The 20,791-nt window shown below is 42.8% G+C and overlaps 1 protein-coding gene across 4 annotated transcripts in view; it reads right to left on the minus strand.

Annotated features, from left to right (window-relative positions):
• ANKRD17 (ankyrin repeat domain 17) overlaps positions 1-20,791 on the minus strand; it is a 95,611-nt gene that overhangs the window by 34,628 nt on the left and 40,192 nt on the right. For all 4 annotated transcript variants that reach the window (XM_060282267.1, XM_060282266.1, XM_060282268.1 and 1 more), the window contains exons 2-13: positions 20,599-20,752; positions 19,581-19,737; positions 17,806-17,953; positions 15,307-15,454; positions 11,859-12,092; positions 9,957-10,051; positions 8,289-8,526; positions 7,342-7,533; positions 6,987-7,096; positions 3,622-3,709; positions 2,850-2,977; positions 2,148-2,291 (exon numbers count right to left, since the gene is read on the minus strand). In XM_060282267.1, coding sequence (XP_060138250.1) covers positions 2,148-2,291; positions 2,850-2,977; positions 3,622-3,709; positions 6,987-7,096; positions 7,342-7,533; positions 8,289-8,526; positions 9,957-10,051; positions 11,859-12,092; positions 15,307-15,454; positions 17,806-17,953; positions 19,581-19,737; positions 20,599-20,752 — 1,836 coding nt within the window. The remainder of the gene's footprint in view (positions 1-2,147; positions 2,292-2,849; positions 2,978-3,621; positions 3,710-6,986; positions 7,097-7,341; positions 7,534-8,288; positions 8,527-9,956; positions 10,052-11,858; positions 12,093-15,306; positions 15,455-17,805; positions 17,954-19,580; positions 19,738-20,598; positions 20,753-20,791) is intronic.

Below are 20,791 nucleotides of genomic sequence, written 5' to 3' on the forward strand. Positions count from 1 at the left end.
ACTGCTTTCCAGGCTTTGTGGTCTTTTTTGGGAACGACAAAAAAGACTGAGTAGACACCTGATGGAGTGTTCTTCTGGAGGTCCTGGCTCTATTGACTTTTAGGAGACATCTGAAGGCAGCCCTGTTTAGGGAAGCTTTTAATGTTTAATAGATTATTGTATTTTAATGTTTTGTTGGAAGCCGCCCAGAGCGGCTGGGGAAACCCAGCCAGATGGGCGGGGTATAAATAATAAATTATTATTATTATTATTATTATTATTATTTCTGTCATGTTGATGAGATGCTGTACACACCCCAATCTGGCATTTGGAGGGTGAGGCAGGGTGAGTGATAGGATAACTGATGAATTCTTTGCAGCAACCGTAGATGATATTCAGAACCCACTGATCCGTCGTTGAGTAGTGCCAACTATATATGAATGCTTGAAAGCGACACGCACACCCCTGAACTTTATCGCTGATGGCATCTTTGTTGGTTTTGAGGATTCTTGGTGAAGGTTGGAGGTGCTGAACCTGTCTCCTGCTGTCCCTTCGAAGAAAAACATGTTTTGTTCCAGGGTTGTTGTTGTTTTAGCCTGTATTCCTTCATTCTACCTTGCTGTCTGTAGCCTGCTTGTTCTCCTTTCCTGCCTGTCCACTGTGGTAGTAGTAGGGCCCTGCATGTTTTGCATGAAGCCTTACTGAGCTGCTAGGTTCCATTATCATCCATTGGGGCTTTCTGTGGGGCCAAGGCTGCCATCTCTCCATATAAGAGAGGATATGAGCTCCAGTGGTGAAAGGAATGCCACACACAACTGCTATGGGGAAGCCATGGGCCCCCAAAGGCCTAATCTGGCCTGCTTGGGAGCGTTGGTGGGATGCTTTTGTGGCTTGGGAGTCTGAGTGGGGAATGGCCCATATCTTGACTAGTGCTGCCTGGACAGGTGGACATGTCTCCAGGAATCCACCCCAGCTGAAGCTGCCTCCGTAAGGGCTGAAAATTAAAGCCTGTGGGGCGGTAGGTCTCAGTATACTGCCACCGTCCTACGGAGGATGGCCTAATGCTCCCTGGGATGGGGAGACCATTCACTGCTTCGCCCAAACAAGAAAAAATATATACAGGCCGCTTGTCCCAGAAGCCAGTCCGTGGAGAGCAGGGAAAGGAAGGATTCTAATCTTTCTTATTTTTAGAAAATACAGAAAAAGAACCGTAAAAAGAGTGAATCACAGAAGAAGTAAATTGCCACGCCAAGGTGAAGGATTAAGAGGAGCCAAAGGGGAATGTGACTGTTTTTGTTGAAGGAGGAGCAAAAACTGAAGAGGGGCCAGCCTATTTCCTGTAAAAGATGCTCCTGCCTTGGTCCACTAGAGCAGTGTTTCTCAACCAGTGTGCCTCCAGATGTTTTGGGACTACAACTCCCATCATTCCTGACCACTGGTCTTGCTAGCTAGGGATGATGGGAGTTGTAGTCCCAAAACATCTGGAGGCACACTGGTTGAGAAACACTGCACTAGAGGCGCAAATAAACTCAACCAAGTGATTAGCAAAATATTCTTTCCAAGCAAAGAGTCCTCTGTAATAGTTTTCTTGCAGATCTGGAAGGCAAGGATTAAACTACATCTAACAAAAGACGGCAGTATTTGTTCTGAATTTTAGCAGTTTCTCATTAAAGATTATCAGGACTTCTACAATATCTGATGACTACACCTGTTTTTCAGATGAGAGGCAATAAATTCATCATTAAGAAATTGACTATAAAACATTTTGGGATGCAGGTGGTGCTGTGGGTTAAACCACTGAGCCTAGGGCTTGCTGATCAGGAGGTTGGTGGTTCTAATCGCCGTGACGGGGTGAGCTCCCGTTGCTCGGTCCCAGCTCCTGCCAACCTAGCAGTTCGAAAGCACGTCAAAGTGCAAGTAGATAAATAGGTACCACTACAGCGGGAAGGTAAATGGCATTTCCGTGTGCTGCTCTGGTTGGCCAGAAGCGGCTTTGTCATGCTGGCCACATGACCTGGAAGCTGTACACCGCGCTCCCTCAGCCAATAAAGTGAGATGAGCGCCGCAACCCCAGAGTTGGTCACGACTGGACCTAATGTCATGGGTCCCTTTACCTTTTTATAAAACATTTTAAAATGGGGCAAGCATGCTGCCGCTTCAAATCTTACCCTATTTAAATCGTGAGATGGAGGAGTCAGCTGGGTAGACTCGGGCGGAGGAGCAGAAAGCAGATTGTTAGGGTAGTCCAACAGGTAACAAACCACACTGGTATGACCACCCTTAGCGGCTTCTATTAGCATGGTTGAACCATCCTGTAAATAAATCATGGGTTAAAATAAGGAGCCACACTGAAAGATGTAATTTGCATTCTTAAAAAAAACAACCAAAAACGGTATGTTACATGATATCTAACATTTTACTAAACATTTAAATTGTTTTTAATTACTCTCCATGTTTAAAAGAGTAAATTTAAGTAGTATTTAATAAATTAATTTTGGCTCCTGCCAACACTTTAATCAGTTTTTTGCTTCCTTAAGCAAGATTCCCTGGCTGCCTGTAAACAGTACAGTGGACAGAAAGTTTACTAGGAAGTTATATTCAGAGATGAATATAAAAATAGCATAACAGTCATTATATATATATATATATATATATATATATATATATATATATATGAGAGTTTCTTACAGATTTCACATACACACACCCCAAAAAAAGTTAGAGGGGAACTTGATGCAAAACCCATTTATTGATGAAAAATACCCAAACTGCATTATCAAGACGTTTTGCTATATTCCCCAATGTTACATTGGTTTATTGCCCTAAAACACACACACACTACAAAATACGGAAAGTAAAACACTGCATACCTTCAGTCTGTGTGTAGGATCAGCTCCATGAGCTAACAGCAACTCCACAACCGACAGGTGGCCTCCAGCGCAGGCAAGCGACAATACTGTATGATCATTGTTAGCTGTGGTCCTATTCACATTTGCTCCTGACATAAAGCATAGAAAGGAGATGAAGAGAACTTTGTATTCTGAATCACACCTTTACTTCTAAGGAGAGAACCTTCCCATTGATCTCCTCCTATAAGGGGCTGGATTGCAATCTCATCCCTATCCCTGAAAAAACCATATTCATCTGTGGCGGCTCCTCTATCATGACTATTTACTTCCAAGGCTGCTTAAAAGTTGTACATTTCTTTGGAACTGCACGCTGTGTTACAATATATTCATCACATTTGCACCCAAATCACATAACCAAGAAGCTTATCCCATTTTATTCTCACAACCACCCTATGAATAGTGATCTATCTACCCACTAAGCTTCAAGGCTAAGTGGAATTTGAACTCTTTTCCATTATTCAAGGCCACACAGGGTCATGTAAGTAACTGAAGGAGACACAAGTCTGACGATAAAAGAAAAAGCATGAGCATATGCAACAATTTTTCTTCCTCAACTGAATTGAATTGAAATACTTTATCACAGGCAAGTGAAAGAAATTAATTTCACCCTTAATTTCTGGAAGACTCAAATCTATGAAATTATACTTTGCCCAACTGTGATTCAGTTGAACTGCTGGGCTATTAAACAAACACCTGAAAATCCGTAAAAAGGTGAAACATTATTCAAACTTACCCTTGCTAATTAAGAACTGAACAGTACAGACATGACCTGCTCTTGCAGCTTTCATTAAAGGAGTTCTTCCCCCTTCAGATTCATGTTCCTAGGGGAAAGGAGAAATAGAATGCAACTTGGAAATCAGAAAATCCTATTTTCTTTATAAAAAAAAATGTTGTTCATGCGACCTCCATTTTTCAAACTTGTTTTACCTAATGGTTATGCCCAAATTTGAATGTGCAGTGTTTAATACAGTGGTACTTGGTTCTCAAACGCCTTGGAACCCAAACACTGCAAACCCAGAAGTGTTCCTGTTTGCAAACTTTTTTAGGAAGCCAAACATGCTCCATTTTGAGTGTTACGCTTCCGATTCGAGTGCCACACTTCCGTTTTGAGTGTTACGCTGAGGTCTGTCTGTTTTTGCTATTTATTTTGCATTTTTGATTTTGTGGCTCTTTTGTTTTTGTGACTGTGTGGAACCCAGTTCAACTACTGATTGATTGATTGATTGTGTGAATGCAGTACTGTACATTGATTATTGCTTTCATTTTATGGATCTGTGGTCTTGTTAGCTAGTAAAATTCATGTTAAACTGCTGTTTTAGGGCTTTTTAAAAGTCTGGAATGGATTAATCCACTTCGCATTGCTTTCTATGGGAAAGTTTGCCATGGTTTTGGAACGCTTTGGTTTTAGAACGGACTTCCGGAACTGATTAAGTTTGAGAACCAAGATACCACTGTAATTCTTTAACTGTAGCAGAACCTTTCTACGCTTTCAAAATTAAATTTGCTGGGTTAGATCGAGATTTGCCCCTTCACAAATGGAAGGCCTCCTTCTATTCATGGAAGCAACTGGGAACCAGTGGAGGCTACCCATCGAAGGAAGGAAATAGATGGCGATCTTCATTCATTTCTCCTCCCACCCCTCCAGAGCAGCCTTTCCTAGAGGAACAAGAGGCTCTAATTGGAAAGGAGGAATCAATGACAGCCACCCCACCCCACCCCCAACACACACTTCCATCAATATGAGCAGAACTCTTTTGATGGCAACTCTAGATTCATCACACTGACTCCATAAGAAAAATGTCTGAAATAATGAATATAGTTCAATAAATGCAAAGAATAATTGGAATAACGCACTATGGTAGAATATTAGGTTCTAAAAGTAACTCAGTACTTCCAATATACCTGCTGCAGCTGAACCTGAAAAGATTCAGGACGGCAGCCCAACTGATAAGTGGGTGGCCAACTACAAAGACATAAACTGGGGGAAATGCAGATTGCAACAGAAACATAATTCCAGATGGAATTACCAGACTTAAGAGCTTATTTAGCTGCTGCTTGTCCTAAGTACCTAGAGCAGGCTTCCTCAACCTCGGCCCTACAAATGTTTTTGGCCTACAACTCCCATGATCCCTAGCTAGCAGGGCCAGTGTTCAGGGATGCTAGTCTCAAAACATCTGGAGGGCCGAGGTTGAGGAAGCCTGACCTAGAGTGTCTCATCTATGTAGCCGCCACACCAGCAGGAAGAAGAAGAGGGCTTCTTTTATTGTCTGCCAAAGCTAGTCAAAAGGAATGGTCTCCTGTAAACCACTGCAGCTTTAGTGATGAAACCGACTAGAAGGGAGGCAACCCTAGACTTCACCCCAGAGTCATGCCCAGGACTTGGCATACTATAGTAGTGGTTTTTGTATAAAGATGCAATTAAATAAGCTTGGGCAGGAACTTTTTATATGTTCTCTCTACAGGACTGATCTAACAAGTTTCAGGATTGCCTAGGTATTTTGTTCCAAAAACTCAGGAGGTGGTTCCCTGATCTGTGATATTCACTCAGACACTGCACAATTCCCTGGAGCCTTGGGAGCTTTCCCACAAATATATCTGATTAGTGTTCTCGGATGAAATATAACTGAAGGGGCAGTTGACACCAAGGATTCCAGTAATGTCTTTGTTTTCTGGGCAAGAATGACACTGCCAGGGTTACTATTATACATAACATGATAAAATCACACTTTAATAACTACGTATTCTCTGCAGAGCTGGTTCTGAAGTGTGGTCAGAAACTACAACTGGTTCAGAATGCAGATGATCCTATGGCACTTGCCCTGTAGAGGTCATACGAGTTACCAGCTTTTTCTAGGCTCAGTTTAAAGTGCCACAAGATCTGCTGGGGAGGCAGGAAGAAAGTCTAGAGAAGAAGTGGGGAAAGGCCCTTCTGCAGACCAAGTGGGGCTGTGATATTACAACAGCACAAGGGGATCCATCTTTGCTTGCAAGGATAGAAATAAAGCCACACAGGGAAAAGCACAGCCCGCGCACAGGGCTTTGCAAGCCCCTTTCATAGCGCTCTGCAAGACCACCAATCAGTCTTTTGGAGCACTGTGCCCAGGGCTTCAAAAGCCCCATGGGCCAGCTGATTGTCGGACTCTGTTAAGTCAGGTACACAGGGCTTTGCAGTTGCTGCCAATCAGCTGAGTGGCAGTTGCCACACACCCACTTTCAGCTCAGCCATGTCCCTACCAGCCCCACACCTGAGATATCATGTTGGGTGTGGGGCGGGGTATGGAGCTTGGCCTAAATCAGGGGTCCCCAGACTTACCGCGCAGCGGGCCGGTGCCCGCCACGCCGACCGCGCGGCGGGCCGGAGGGCAGGGGAGTGCGTGCGCAGCGGGCCGGAGGGCGGGGGAGTGCGCGCCCGTGCGCGGTCGGGGGGAAAATCGCTGAAAATCGCTTGTGCGCATGCGTATGGGCCTCCCCCGACCCGGAAGTGCATTGGAAATGACCTCTTCTGGGTCGGGAGAGGCCCATACGCATGCGCACAAAGGATTTTCGGCGATTTTTTAGATCGTCGCTGCGCCGCGCGCTGTAAGAGCGGGCGGCGGCAGCGGGCGGCGGGGGTTGTCGCGGGCCGGATTGGGAGGCCGATTGGGCCTCATCCGGCCCGGGGGCCGTAGTTTGGGGACCCCTGGCCTAAATAGTCTAGCAGGCCTCATTAGCCCACCTGGGTTGAAGGCTCCCCACGTCTAGTCTAGGGCTTTCTCAGCTGAAGCATCAACTCTTGAACTTTCTTCTCCAGGGAAGCATGTCTGGTTGATTAAGTCTTTAAAAATCTTATTAAGCATGCTTGCTTGCTGTTGTTACCTTCCTTTTATGCCCCATTAGAAGCTGTAGCCTACAGCATTGTATCTTGTAAAGTTTTTGTTAGTGGTGATCAGCTGTTCATTTTGTCTGGTGAATATGCAACTTTCCTCTAATCCGTTTAATTATACTTGGTTATTTGCCAATACTTGGGAGAACTGAGGGTTGGGATGGATCAATATAACCAAGTCCAATAGGGTCCTTACACAATGTAAGAAAAGCTCAAAGCTTCTACTGGCAGCTTACCAGATCCGCATCTGCTTGAAGCAACACATCTGCTACATCGGTATGGCCATTCTCACAGGCATATGTCAGCGCTGTGTCTCCTGTTGCTGTTGTTGCATGCACGTTAGCTCCTGAAACAAGTGCAACAAGCTTAGAAAATATGCAAGTGTATCCTCCTCCAGCAAGACATTTCATTCACATTTCAAAGTATTAGGGTGCTTTGCTACAATGTTCCAAAGCAACCACTTTACATATATTTGCATGGACTACTAAGACATACACAGCAGGGAAATACAGCCCCATGACAGTACTGCTTTAAGAATGGGTTTTCAATTATAAACACGAACAAATGTGTGCAAAGAGGACAATTCCGTACCTGCAGCTAATAAGTATTTAACTAGCTCCAAGTGACCCTCCTGGGCAGCTTCCATCAAAGGGGTTGAGCAGCCAAGCTCTATATCAGCTCCCGCTTTGATAAGAAAATCAGCCACTTCCAGAAAGCCTCCACAGCACGCTAAAGTTAAGGCAGTTTCTTGGGTCTCTTCTGTCTGGGCATTGATGTTGGCTCCTTCCAGGAAGAAACATACCAATGGAAATTAAGCTTAGAAAACAGCACAGAAAGAGAGACAGTATTTGTACACGGATATCAAGTCTTTTTCAAAACGAATTACTAAATCAATTACAGCAAGATAAATCTTCCTTAGGTTATTGACTGGTAGTTTTTCAGGATCTCATGATGGCCCTTCTTCACAATTACAGTGGTTCCTCTGGTTATGCACTTAATTCGTTCCAGAGGTCCGTTCTTAACCTGAGACCGTTCTTAACCTGAGGTACCACTTTAGCTAATGGGGCCTCCCGCTGCTGCACGATTTCTGTTCTCATCCTGAGGTGAAGTTTTCAACCCAAGGTACTACTTTTGGGTTAGTGGAGTCTGTAATCCGAAGTGTTTGTAACCTGAGGTGTTTGTAACCTGAGGTACCACTGTACGCCAGTATAGGAGTCTGCCAAGAGAATACAGACTTTCTAAGGTGACCTTCTAAGGAAAGTATTTTCTGCTGTGGTTGACATGTGCTCGCTTCGGCAGCACATATATGCTGTGATTGACATGTAAGGTACGTATTAACAGAACTCATGGGAGGGTTGGTGTTCCCTGGAGTCAACATGTTACATTTTGGAGAGGGAGCTTTTATATAATGTGCAGTACAAGTTAAATAGGAAAATTGGGCAAAACAATTCAGTCTTGAAAAGACGCTTCCTAAAATTCAGGATATTCAGAAGTTTTCAGTGCCGCTATTAGTGTACTCGTTATATTGTTACAGTTACCTTGACCTAGGAGTAATGCCACCATCTCCTCATGACCCTCTCGGGCTGCTTCCATCAATGGTGTGTAGCCTTCATCGTTCACCTCTTCCAGGTTAGCCCCTCGCTCTATTAATAAGGCAGCCAGCTCTACGTGTCCACCGCAGGCTGCCAGAGTTAATGGAGATTCGAAGGAATCAGCAGGCATGTTCACTTGAGCACCACTATCAAGGAGTAGCCTTGCAACTTCCACATGCCCATCCTAGAAAGCAAAAACAAACAAACAAATAAATAAAAGGTTAACTACGCGAGCTCTGGGTGAAGAATTTCTTCGTTCCCACTAACTTATTTCACACCACTAAGTGAGGCATTTATACAAAGCTTTTGTAGAGCACGGTGGGCAGGCAGCGGCAGGTTCAGGTTTTCAGAAATTATTGTTGGCATCCGTCTGTCTGTCTCAAGAGACAATGGAGTGCACCTCCGGGAGTGAAGTCAACGGGCTGTGTTAGCTGCACCAAGTGACCTCTCTGGGGCGCAAGCCTGGGCAGTAGGGCTGGGTGGTATATCAATATGTTGTCGAAAATCGCTTAGAAGCCCATATTGTGATATTGGTTTCATAATTTTTGACCTGGTAATATATTGTGAATCATGGTGTGTGTGTGTGTGTGTGACTCCATGCACACTATGCAAAAATCACAATATTGGAAAATGTTGAAGCCAGCCAATGCATCTCTCAATTCCTGCAGCTCTTCTTAAAGGGGGAAGCAAATCACAAGAGCAGTTAAACAAAAAAAGCAAGCAATTTTAAAAGCGGGGCCGGGGGGGGGGGGGAGCTTCAGAGAGCAGTTTATGTAATTGCTTTCTAAAATGACCCCCAACCCCATCCCGTTAAACATTGCTGGACCAGTGTTTAAAAGACTGTGGGAGGAGCTTCAGAGAGCGGTTTCCCAAACTGTTCTCTGAAGTGCTTCCCACCCTCCTTTAAAAGGGGTTGGGGGTTTCTCTGAGCTGTGAAGGGATAGAGGAGAAGGGGGGGGGAGTATAAAGGGAAGGGGGTTGGTCAGGTTGAGGGGAAGGAAGTGGCAAAAGGGTGGAGGGTTTGGTGGGGCTGGTAAGTGGAATGAGCAGGGGTGGCAGCCCCAAGGATACATATCAACATTTTTTTCTTATTATTTTAAAGCAAAACTGACTGGTCTCCTGCTAAGTTTTGAGTTTCACACACAGTGAGAATTTAGCGCATGAATTTTAAGATTAGACCCCCCCCCCCGCTGTGTTTGTAGTTATATTTCATATTCATAGTTCTTTCTGGGATTGTTTTTTTTACGCGTTATGTCTTAGCATCCTGAGTCATGATCAGATGTACACTTATTGTAATATTGCCTTGTCTAACAAGGGCAAAAATTACTTGGGCAGGGAACAGAACTTAGACAGCACATCTCTACCCAGCCAGTAATAGTCTGAGTCCCACAAACGACTCGTGCTGTGGAAGAGGAATACCTCGCTAGCAAAATTTCTGCCTTCAGACAAGATCAACATATGTTGTATGTCATCAGATCAGATGTTTGTCTATCTGATGAACAGTGTTGAGGTCAACTCTTCCCCTCCTATCAATTTCGGGAGTAGCAGCTTTATACCAAAAATCTAAGCACAAAAGCAGGCCAATATCTGGGCATCATCTACTGTACTTCTTACCATGCATGCCTCCATTAATGCCGTATGCATTTCATCTGTTTTATGCTCCTGGTCTGCACCTGCTTCCAGCAAAAACCTCACCATTTCTAAATGACCTAAAACACACACAAACACACATTTTAATAAAAAACAACAACAACGAAGATTTATTGGTATCCACTGATGATTTCAGAAAGATATTATTTTCTTTTTAACGGTCTAACCTGGGAGCACAATTATTGTTTTTGTCGGGGCAGCGGAGAGAAAGTGTTCATATTGCTATAAGCCAGGGATGTCCAACAGGTCGATCGCGATTTATTGGTAGAACCCCACAACGTTTTGGTAGATCGCGGTGGATCTCTGGCTCCCTTTCCTCTGCGTTGTTAAATCTGACTCCTGCCCCGCCCCCTCATCCTGCCCTCCATTGTTATTAGAACTCAGGAAGGGAAGGCAGAGTTCCCTCTGTGTGGCTGTTTAAATCCATAACGGTGTTTTTGTGACTGACTTAACCTCAACCTCCCTAGCCTTCCTCCCCGCCCCCAAAACGGAACTCCCCTCCCCCCCAAAAGCCCGCACCTTAACCCCCCAATCTTGAGCTGAACCCCTAAAAGGGGGGGGGCTTTCTTCTGCCCCCAAAAAGCTCAACAACTTTGAGCTGAACCCCTAAAAAATGGGGATAGATCACTGCCAGATTTTAATTCTGAAAGTAGATTGCAGTCCCTTGGGAGTTGGCCACCCCTGCTATAAGCCATGGAGAAACAGCAGAATACAAATCCAAATAAAATCTCTCTTTCTAAAATGTTGATTTCTATTTCCTCTTGAAATTACTAAAATCAAGGGAATGTGGATGAACAATACCCAAAACAGTGCCGCAATAAAAGTAGCTTTCAAATCTCAAAAATGAAACCAGGAACAAAACCTGGAAAAGTGAAAAAGATTGTATCCAACTATGTCATCCTATCAGCGCAAGGGCTTCTGCCAGTGCAACAGGACTTCTTCTCCCTCTCCTAAAGAAAATCTGCCCTGAAGGACTGGGCGATCCACCAGAACAGATTAGGCCAGGCATAGGCAAACTCTGGCCCTCCAGATGTTTGGGACTACAATTCCTATCATCCCTAGCTAACAGGTCAGGGATGATGGGAATTGTAGTCCCAAACATCTGGAGGGCCGGAGTTTGCCTATGCGTGGATTAGGCTGTGCACAGGGAGATGAGAGGGCACTCCATTGTGCAGGTGTAAGTCCTTGCACTAACGGGATGACTTCATTGAAAAAAACTTTTAAAAATGACAAAGGAACACAAAGCTTCAAAGTTTCTTCCTTTGTGAGTCTTGCAGAAAATGGTTTTTTATAGCCTCAAATCTTTAGCTGATTTCTTTCCATGGGGCCCTATATTTCACAGCTAAAAATTAAAATATTGTAATTGTAATATTAATAATTGTAATTGTAATATTGTAATTATAATATTAATAATCTGCCTTAGAAGTCCTCGGCTGCTTCAACCTGTTTTCAGCCCTGGAAAGACCGGCACCTCACTCCTTAGCAGAAAAGTACAAAAGTATAGCATGAATACTGAACACTACACAATGTTCAATACAACAGCCCCTGTTATTTTGCAGCATGTTCCGGTACTGAACATGTGTAATTTAAGTAGGTTTTTTTTTTAGGGGGGTTGGGGAGCGGGAGTAATGAAAACTGCTGAACATCAAACAAAGGTAGGGCTGGATTCTGACGGTTTAGGTCAGAAATTAAAACCATTTACGGTCTCTCTCACTTTATTAGTTTGAACCAAAAGTGCAAAAGCAAATGAGAATTAATATATCCAAATTCAATCCTAATAACATAAGTTGACTCAGGGGCTTTGCAAGCCCCACAGAAGAGTGGTGTCAGTTTTATCAATGAAAGGCTTTAGTTGAGATACTGTACCTTTATAGCAAGCCAGTGTCAGTGCACTTTCCTTAAATTCATTGGAATGTGTATTGATTCCAGCTCCGTTTTCCAGCAGCACTCTGGCAACTTCCACATGCCCAGCGCTCCCTGCCTCCATGAGAGGAGTATGGCCATTTTCGTTATGGTCCTCAATACTAGCCCCCGACTCCAACAGGGCCTTGACCACATCTACATAGTCTCCAGCACAGGCATATGTGAGTGCCGTGTTCCCTAATTTCGGAAAAGAAAAATATATTGAAGTCAGTTTGGATAATCTTCTCTTGTCCCCCAAATTCATATTAGCGCTGGCCACTTGCACCTAAATTCACGGAGCTTTCGTGAGAAAAAAGGTGGTCTTGCAGCTAAGAAGCTGAGCTGTGAGACTGGAAATCCTAAATTCCAATCTTTCCGCTCAGTAGCGGTCCAGAGAAAGTCCACTCTCCCTCAGACCTCACCTGAGATAAGGAAATAATACCGTAATAATAATAATAATAATAATAATAATAATAATAATAATAATAATACTGCTGCCAAGAGAGGGAAGGTATGTGAAGCACTTTGAACCCTTTAAACTGCAATACAGTATAAAAGCTGAGTGTTTAATTGTCATTGTGAAAAAACCACTGCCATACAACAAGAGTGTTATCCGGAGGTAACTTCTACGTGACCAAGAATTCTGGATTGAAAAAAGCAACAATAGATCACTAATTCATTGGTGGCAGCAATGGCTCTCCAGTGAGTTTCAGGGTACTAATTATAAGCAATGAAGCCCTTGCCACAGGGACAATCCTGTATTTCTGTCATTCTCAACACGAACTGTGAATAGTCTAGGTGGCCCAGGTTCAAATCCTACCCTGGCCCAAGTCCAAAATCCTCTTGGATAGTGGCACAGCCTTTTGTAAGATACTGCAAAATTGTTGTTTTCAAGCAGGCCTTGTACACTGTATATTATTGTGAAAGTCTGACTGATGTTTAAATGAGATGAAGTTTTATTGTTACTGTATTATAAGGGTTTTATTATTGATAATTCTGTTTTAAGCCACCCTGAGCTCTCAGAAAAGTGATTAGTGAATGTTTCCCAGTAATGATAATAAACCGACTCTTGTTTTCATGATCATTTCCCTTAAGAGTAAAGTGGTAGCAGGCATCCCCAAACCTGGCCCTCCAGATGTTTTGGGACTACAATTTCCATCATCCCTGACCACTGGTCCTGTTAGCTAGGAATGATGGGAGCTGTAGTCCCAAAACATCTGGAGGGCCGAGTTTGGGGGTGCCTGGTGGTAAAGTGTATCAAATCCTGCCAAGCACATCTTGCCTCAGTCCAACACAAACATTTTGGAAGTGTTTTCTGGAAAAAGAACTAGTTATCAGACATGAAATTTCAGAGGACTAAGAAGAATTAGAGAACACCTTCCAGATAACTGGAGAAGGGTACGCAGAAGGAAAAAATGGCTTCTATCTTCGGGAAAATATGAAATAAGTTGTACCAATGCAACCAAGTTTTCTTCTTTGAAAAAGAAAGCAAGATCAAGTTGAAGGCCTTTAACCTAGTCCCACAAGACATCCTCTCAAGAAAGCTTGAGAAAAGCAGACTAAAGGGAAGCATTACATGAAACGCAACTGGTTGAAACAAAGGGTAACGACAAATGGTCCAATAAGTGGTTTCAATTATACGTTAAGCTAGAAAAACAGATAACTAGAGACATTTTACTATTTCTCATATGAGAGCAAGACAACAGGAAGCAAACTAATCAGTGTGACATGAAGTGAATGCACACATCTCTTATTAAGAAAAACAATGTGAAGCATTATAACTTTTCAGATAAAGAATGTGAATCTGGAGGTTACTGTTAACTCACTGTATGTAAACTATACGAAGAAGTTTGAGCTGGTTTGCTCAAAGTTTGGTTTTGGCTTCTTTTCAAGGTTAGTCTGCAAATGACGTAAAGCCATGACTGTGTGGGATGTGTTTTAATGGGTAGGAGAGGAAATTAATTGCAATTTATCCCTCCATGCCCCCACATGTGTGGGTTAAACAGCGTTTCGAAATCCCATCCTTGGCAGCAAAATTAGAAGTATAGGAATTGGGCTGCAAAGCCTCTTTTCCAGCAAGTTCACCTAACGAAGAAAGCTGGCTTCCCCCTTCTTCCCTGCTTAACAAAGAATCAGACAACAACCTGTAAAGTAAATTTCAAAATAAGATTTACTTACTTTGTATTCATGCAGCAGTTCACAGCAACAGTAGCAGTGAAAACTGTGCAGGCAACATACTTATGTTTACAGTATAATCAGCTTCAGGCATGTGCCTGGAGCTGGAGCAAGCAGAGGCATGTCTGTATCCATCACTGGTCAGAAGAAGAAAGAAGAACAGAAAGTACTCTCTGCTCCTCCCTCTCCAGGAGAAGAGGGGAAATGACACCACACTGAGCCGTCCCTAACAATTGTGTTTCTGTGGTCTGAGTATCTGCCTATCAGAAATACAGCCCCTCCTCATGCTAACTAGCAAGAATATGAACTTGTTAGGTTTGGCTGCTCATTTCCCACATATTGGTTTGTTTCCTCCCTGGCATGGCAGCAGGAATGGGCAATGAGCAACCCAGGAACTTTTGAGCAGTAGCCCCTAGCTCAGGGGTCAGCAACCTTTTTCAGCCTCAGCAACCTCAGACCATGTGGTGGGCCAGACTATATTTTGAAGGGGGGGGAAATGAATGAATTCCTATGCCCTACAAAAAACCCAGAGGTGCATTTTAAATAAAAGCACACATTCTACTCTTGTAAAAACACGCTGATTCCCGCACCGTCCGCGGACCGGACTGAGAAGGTGATTGGGCCGCATCCAGTCCACGGGCCTTAGGTTGCCTACCCCTGCCCTAGCTTGTTGCTCATTCACACTGAGCCACAGATTAAACTAGTGCAAATGGGGCCAGCGTGTACCCTGATGTGATCACATAATGTCTGTTTTTTTGCGTGCAGTTTTTGCAACAACAAAAAGCAGGAGGGCAATGAATTGAAATTCAAAAGTTGCCAGCATCGGAACCAAAGTTGCCAGCTCTCCAGAGAAACTGCTCATTCCTGCACATTCTTCACATCCCAACTTCACCTGGTTGTTTTGCATTGTTTTCTGCCAATCTTAAAAATGTCTTCTTGACCCAGATGAGGGAGAACAGTGCATCAAATTCCCTTCCCCTTTCTCTGCACTCACTTCTTTTTGAAACACCTCCTTGCTCCAGTGTGGCAAAGTCTCTGTTGCCTGCACTCTACTGCCAACCAATCGCTGCCAAAATTCTTCAGATTGGAGATAACTTAGCACTGAAGAAATTTCCCCAACTGGTATAATATTGAACAGCCAGCAAAATACTGAATTCCTTCGTATAAGAAATGCGGCACAGATTCCAGGTTGCGACACCTTCCATTTACATACATTTAATTGTGACAATTTCATTACCTGTTGAAGACTGTGCATTCACGTCAGCGCCATGAGCTAGCAGCAACTTGACCATTTTGACATGTCCTCCATTAGCAGCAGCCATTAAAGGTGTTACATCTCCTTTGATTCCTCTGTCTTCAACATTTGCATGCATTGCCAGGAGAACCTGTTGACAGAGAGAAAAAAATGGTAAGGTAGAAGGGACTGGTTCAGTTAGGTGCCATTCTTGTGTGCTTACTGTGTCTTATAAAATAATCTGTGCAAGAACTTTCAAGCATAAAATGTACAGTAGGTATATATGGGTTCCATGATCACTGCAGATGGTGACAGCAGTCACTGAATTCAGACGCCAGCTTCTTGGGAGAAAAGCAATGACAAACCTAGACAACATCTTAAAAAGCAGAGACATCACCTTGCCGACAAAGGTGAGTCCTTATGAAGGCATCCGGTACCAGACAGACAGCTCACAGTGGACAGCATGAAGCAGTGAAGAGTCTGGGCTATAACTGCCAAGCAACAAAACTTTTCTTTGGAGAATTTTTGGGGCGGGGGGAGGAAACGTAACTGGAAACTGGCAGAACTAATCAGAAAAAAATAATTTTACAAAAAGGACTGAAAAAGGAATACCCATTTTAAAATGTACCGTGTTTCTCATATTATAAGACATGTCTTATATTTATTTTTTCCTCAAAAAAACACACTATGGCTTATTTTCAAGGGATGTCTTATTTTTTTCCTCCTCCTCCTGCTGCGGCCAGCATTGCTGCTGCGCCTATCACTATGTCTTATTTTCAGGGTATGGCTTATATTCCTTGAATGCTTAAAAATCCTGCTATGGCTTATTTTATGGGTATGTCTTAAAATATGAGAAACAGGGTAATTGTAAAGAAAATAGGAAACAGCATTAAAATGAAATGATTATGTTAAAAATGAAGTCAACCTCCTTAGGATGGAAGAAGGAACTTAATGGGGGCATTAATGGGAGGACTTTAAATAAATAAAGGAAAGAATTTTGAAAAATACAGCTAATGGCAACTTCAATCTGCCACGTAGTGTGCTATCACACAAGCAACCTTGAGCACATTGTTATGTCTTTGCCAATACTGACACTAAGCAGCCCTAGGATACAAACAATGTCTCTTCCCTCCCACACTGCAGATTTGTGGGAAGCAATCGCAGTGGCCTCCACTTGTCCCAGGAGCTCAAGGGCCTATTGCAAGTTTTCAGGACAGGTGGCTGAAATGTTATTGAAGTCTGAAACTTCAAGCAAAGACTAATTATTAAGGTGGAAGAGTTTGTATTTTGGGTTGCAGGGAGATCTACGCTTTCTGCATGTTTTTAATTAACTTAGGGCACCTCAGTTAATTCTCATCTCACTTAAATTCTAGGCCCCATCAAATCGGTTTACAAAATGAAAGCAAAACAAACACAATTAATTAATAAAAGCCAGAAATCGTAATATAACAAACATCCAGCCCACAAATCCAATATAATTTCAGGTCTAAAAAGTAAAGGTAAAGGGACCCCAGACCATTAGGTCCAGTCGTGACCGACTCTGGGGTTGCGCGCTCATCTCACATTATTGGCCGAGGGAGCCGGCGTATAGCTTCCAGGTCATGTGGCCAGCATGACAAAGCCGCTTCTGGCAAACCAGAGCAGCACATGGAAACGTCGTTTACCTTCCCGCTATAGTGGTTCCTATTTATCTACTTGCATTTTGATGTGCTTTCGAACTGCTAGGTTGGCAGGAGCTGGGACCAAGCAACGGGAGCTCACCCCGTCACAGGGATTCAAACCGCCGACCTTCTGATTAGCAAGCCCTAGGCTCAGTGGTTTAGCCCACAGCGCCACCTGGGTCCCTAACCTACTCTAAATGTAGATGACCCTTCTGGCATATCCATTCTTTAACAGGCAGCTGAAGAACATATGGTGGTCAACTGTAGTCTGGATTTGGTGCTCAAAGCAACTTTAATTATTTTATGGAGGCGCTGTGACATCTAATTTAGGGTGTGAGGAAAGAGTTTTGCCGTTTGATTTGAAAGGCAAATCAGAAATGAATTTCTGCATGTATTTCACAGAAGTTATTTTATTGCCATCTTGTACTCATTTGGGAACAGCAAAGAATCCCTGCCCATATGCTCCTTAAAGATTCCACAATGCACATTAGTTTTCCTGTCCTGTCCCCAATCAATGACATCCCAGCATCTGAGTGCACAAAATTTATACCCATGAAGTCCAGATGACTTATTAGAATATGCAGAGAAACTGATTGCTCCAGCCTTCAAAACAATAATCTGGGGGGTATAGTACCAAACAGAACAATTCAGAAGTTGGCTATCCCTGCTCTAAACACCAGTGAGTTTCAATCAGATTATCTCAAAATGACCGATATCATAACCATCTTAAGTGTAAAAATTCAAAATGCCCCCCTCCCCGTTCAAGATGGCTTATGAATCCAGAAAAGTCAAAAGGCCAGTGCTCTGTATTTACTTCCAAAATAGAGCATAAGGTACAAACCTGAGCAAGTTCATAATATCCAGCTGAGCAAGCTAAACAAAGAAGACTTTCCCCTTCTTCAGTGTGCTCATTCACACTTCTCCCTTCAATTAGCAATTTTCGCACAGCATTTACATCACCTTCTGAACAGGCTTCTGCCAAGCTGCGGCTATAAAGAGAGAGAGGAAATTATGGTTATACATCAGTGCTTTGAAGTGGCAGCACTGGGTCCCCATCAAATACAGACCTGGCATGCCACCTGGATACACTGAAATGCAACAGGTAAGCCTTAAAAAGCAAAAGTGAGGATTACTATAGGATACATGGTGGTCATCACAATGCTTGCCCCTGGTTCCTCCAAAATTAGCAATATAACCAGAGTGCTAGGAACTGCCTTTGGGCTCAAGGAACTGGACATCAGGAATGGCTGCATGTCGTGAATTAGGCCTTGTGGGGAAAAAATATGGAGCTAAAAAAATACACTGCCTGACTATGGTTGTAGGTCAACTTTACTCAATCTGTTGCTCTCCAGTAGCTTTTAATTAGAACTCCAATCATCTCTTACCTCTCATAATCTAACATAGTCATTTACACCAAGGTAAATCTGCTGGTGAACTAAGCAATCCACACAAACTTATTAATGGTGAAAAGGGGGGTTACACATGAGGCTTAGAATATATAAGCTACTTGTTAAACTCTATAATGCAAGGATTTTGGCCACCCTCTTTTATTTTAGGTAATATGTATTCAAAGATATGCCACATTAGGAAGGAACATAGGAAGTTCTCTTACACTGAGATAGACCCTTGCTCCATCTAGCTCAGTATTGACTCTACACTGAATGGCAGCAGCTCTCCAGAGTTTCAAGCAGGGGACATTCCAGGCTCTACCTGAAGATGCCTGGGATTGAACCTGGGGCGAATCCTGGTACCGTGCTCCACCACAGAGCTATGGCCCTTCCAACTGTTAACTGTTTAAATCTAGCTCAGGTCAAAGCCTTTCTTAAAGGTTTCCTGCAGGAATTGACCCAAAACACAATCTGAACTTTTAATATTTTTGTCCCAAACAGATTTTGCAGGCACTGAAGAGGCAAATCATAAACTGTACACGAGACAGGGAAATGAAGTCCAATTCGGTTTTTTAGGCAGCACTCATCCACTGGATCGTTCAAGACAAGACAACACACTTTAGCAAAACAAAGCCTTACATTATCTTTTAGGAGGTAAAGGTCTGGTACACAGGAAGACAAAGGAAAAGCTTGAATGAACATCTTGAAAAATATTCACAATAACTAGACCAATACTATTGGCTACAGTCTTGGAATCTTCAACAAATTCTCAGCAATTTGCAGAGTACTTGGAGAGAGAGAGAGACATATTTCACTATGTTTGGTATGAAATATTAATCCTGCCTTTGCTGCTGAGTCCTGTGCAGAGAACTTGGGAAAGAGAAAGGATTGCTCTCTCTCTTCATGCTAGGTTTTGCAGAATGCAGAAGCCATGAAAGATATTTGCCAGAGGACTCAGAGTGGGCCTTGATGGTGACCCCAAACAATGCCTGACTATGAAGACATGCCGAGATTTGTGCACCCCTTCCTCTGGGGGTTCCAAAGTTATTCCAAAGTGCACTGCTTTCTCTTTCTTGAGATCCTTAGTGCCAAATCGGATCAAATAGGAAATAATATTTGTATTAATAATATGGGTAATTTAGCAGACACTTTCATTTCAACCATCGCAGAAACAGAAGGAACAGCTGTCAAGACTGTTAGAACAGGCTCTGGTGAAACAAACACTCACTTGTCCATCTGCCCTGAATTTGCTGTACTTTCAGCCCTCATTCGGGTGAGTGCAGCAGCAGCTTCATCTAACGCACAGCTGACCGAAGACGTCAATCTGCGAAGCACCTCGGGATCTGCAAAGGCTTTTCCATCAGCTGTGGATAATTTACCTATTCCTTTTGTTCCAAGATCAACAAGCCAGTGGATAAGCAGTTTTTTCATGGGAAAGAGAAGAACAAAGACCATTTGAGCCCATACAAAATACTAGCAAAATACTAGTTTTATCCTATCGGGAAAGGGCAACAAACTTTCAGCGGTGGAAATGTAGAGTGAAAATTCACTGGAGATCAATCTTTTGAGGATATTAAAAGTTACTAGTACATTCTTCCTGGCTTCAATGAGTTTATACTTTCTTTTTTCAGGTTACTACTGATAGCTACCAGTCCTCAATTCTGACTTTTGAATCAGAAACCAGAATCTCCACACACTCAAATATGTTTTTATCTTTAATGAGAAAGAAACTGACAGATTGTGTTGATTGTGTTACTACAATCTCTCCTTTTATACAGTGCTTTAAATTTAAAATGCATTTCCAAAGCAGATATCAAATCAATAAACGTAACATTTAAAATATAACAAAAAAAGTCTGTCAACCAAGGTACAGGCAAAAAATAAAACCAGCATTAGCAATTAAATGAATAGAACCTGCTCATAAAACAATATAAAACAGTTCGTGCGAATGTTAAGCGGGTAAAAAACAAGTTTGTACTTTGCTAAAAACCTAAAAACTCAAAAAGGCACTGGCAAATCTAAGGAAATATCTTCATTACACCTTTAGGCGCCAGGCGAAAGCATTTCTCTTCAACCAGGCATTCAGCTGATTAACATTCTATGGCTTTTTTAAGTGTGTTTGTGGGAGAGGGTTATTGGTTTGTTTTATTATGTATTTTGTGTTCTCATTTTGTATTTTTCTGTTGCGAATCACCCTGGGATCTACCAATAGAGGGGTACACAAATATAAAAATAATTATAATTACCTGCAGCTTCCAGTAAAGCTTCTAACCTAGCTTGGGTTTCTGGATCTACTGTTCTTAGATCAGCACCATCAGCAGTACTCGACAGCAGCAATTTTGAAGCTGTCTCCAGCATTGGATTTTCCAGGTCATCCTGATCCAAAATAAAGGACTCCACCTAAAAGGAAGGAAAACGTTTAGCACACAGTCAATTTGC

The sequence above is a fragment of the Zootoca vivipara genome, chromosome 13 (assembly GCF_963506605.1).
Source record: "Zootoca vivipara chromosome 13, rZooViv1.1, whole genome shotgun sequence".
NCBI lineage: Eukaryota > Metazoa > Chordata > Lepidosauria > Squamata > Lacertidae > Zootoca > Zootoca vivipara.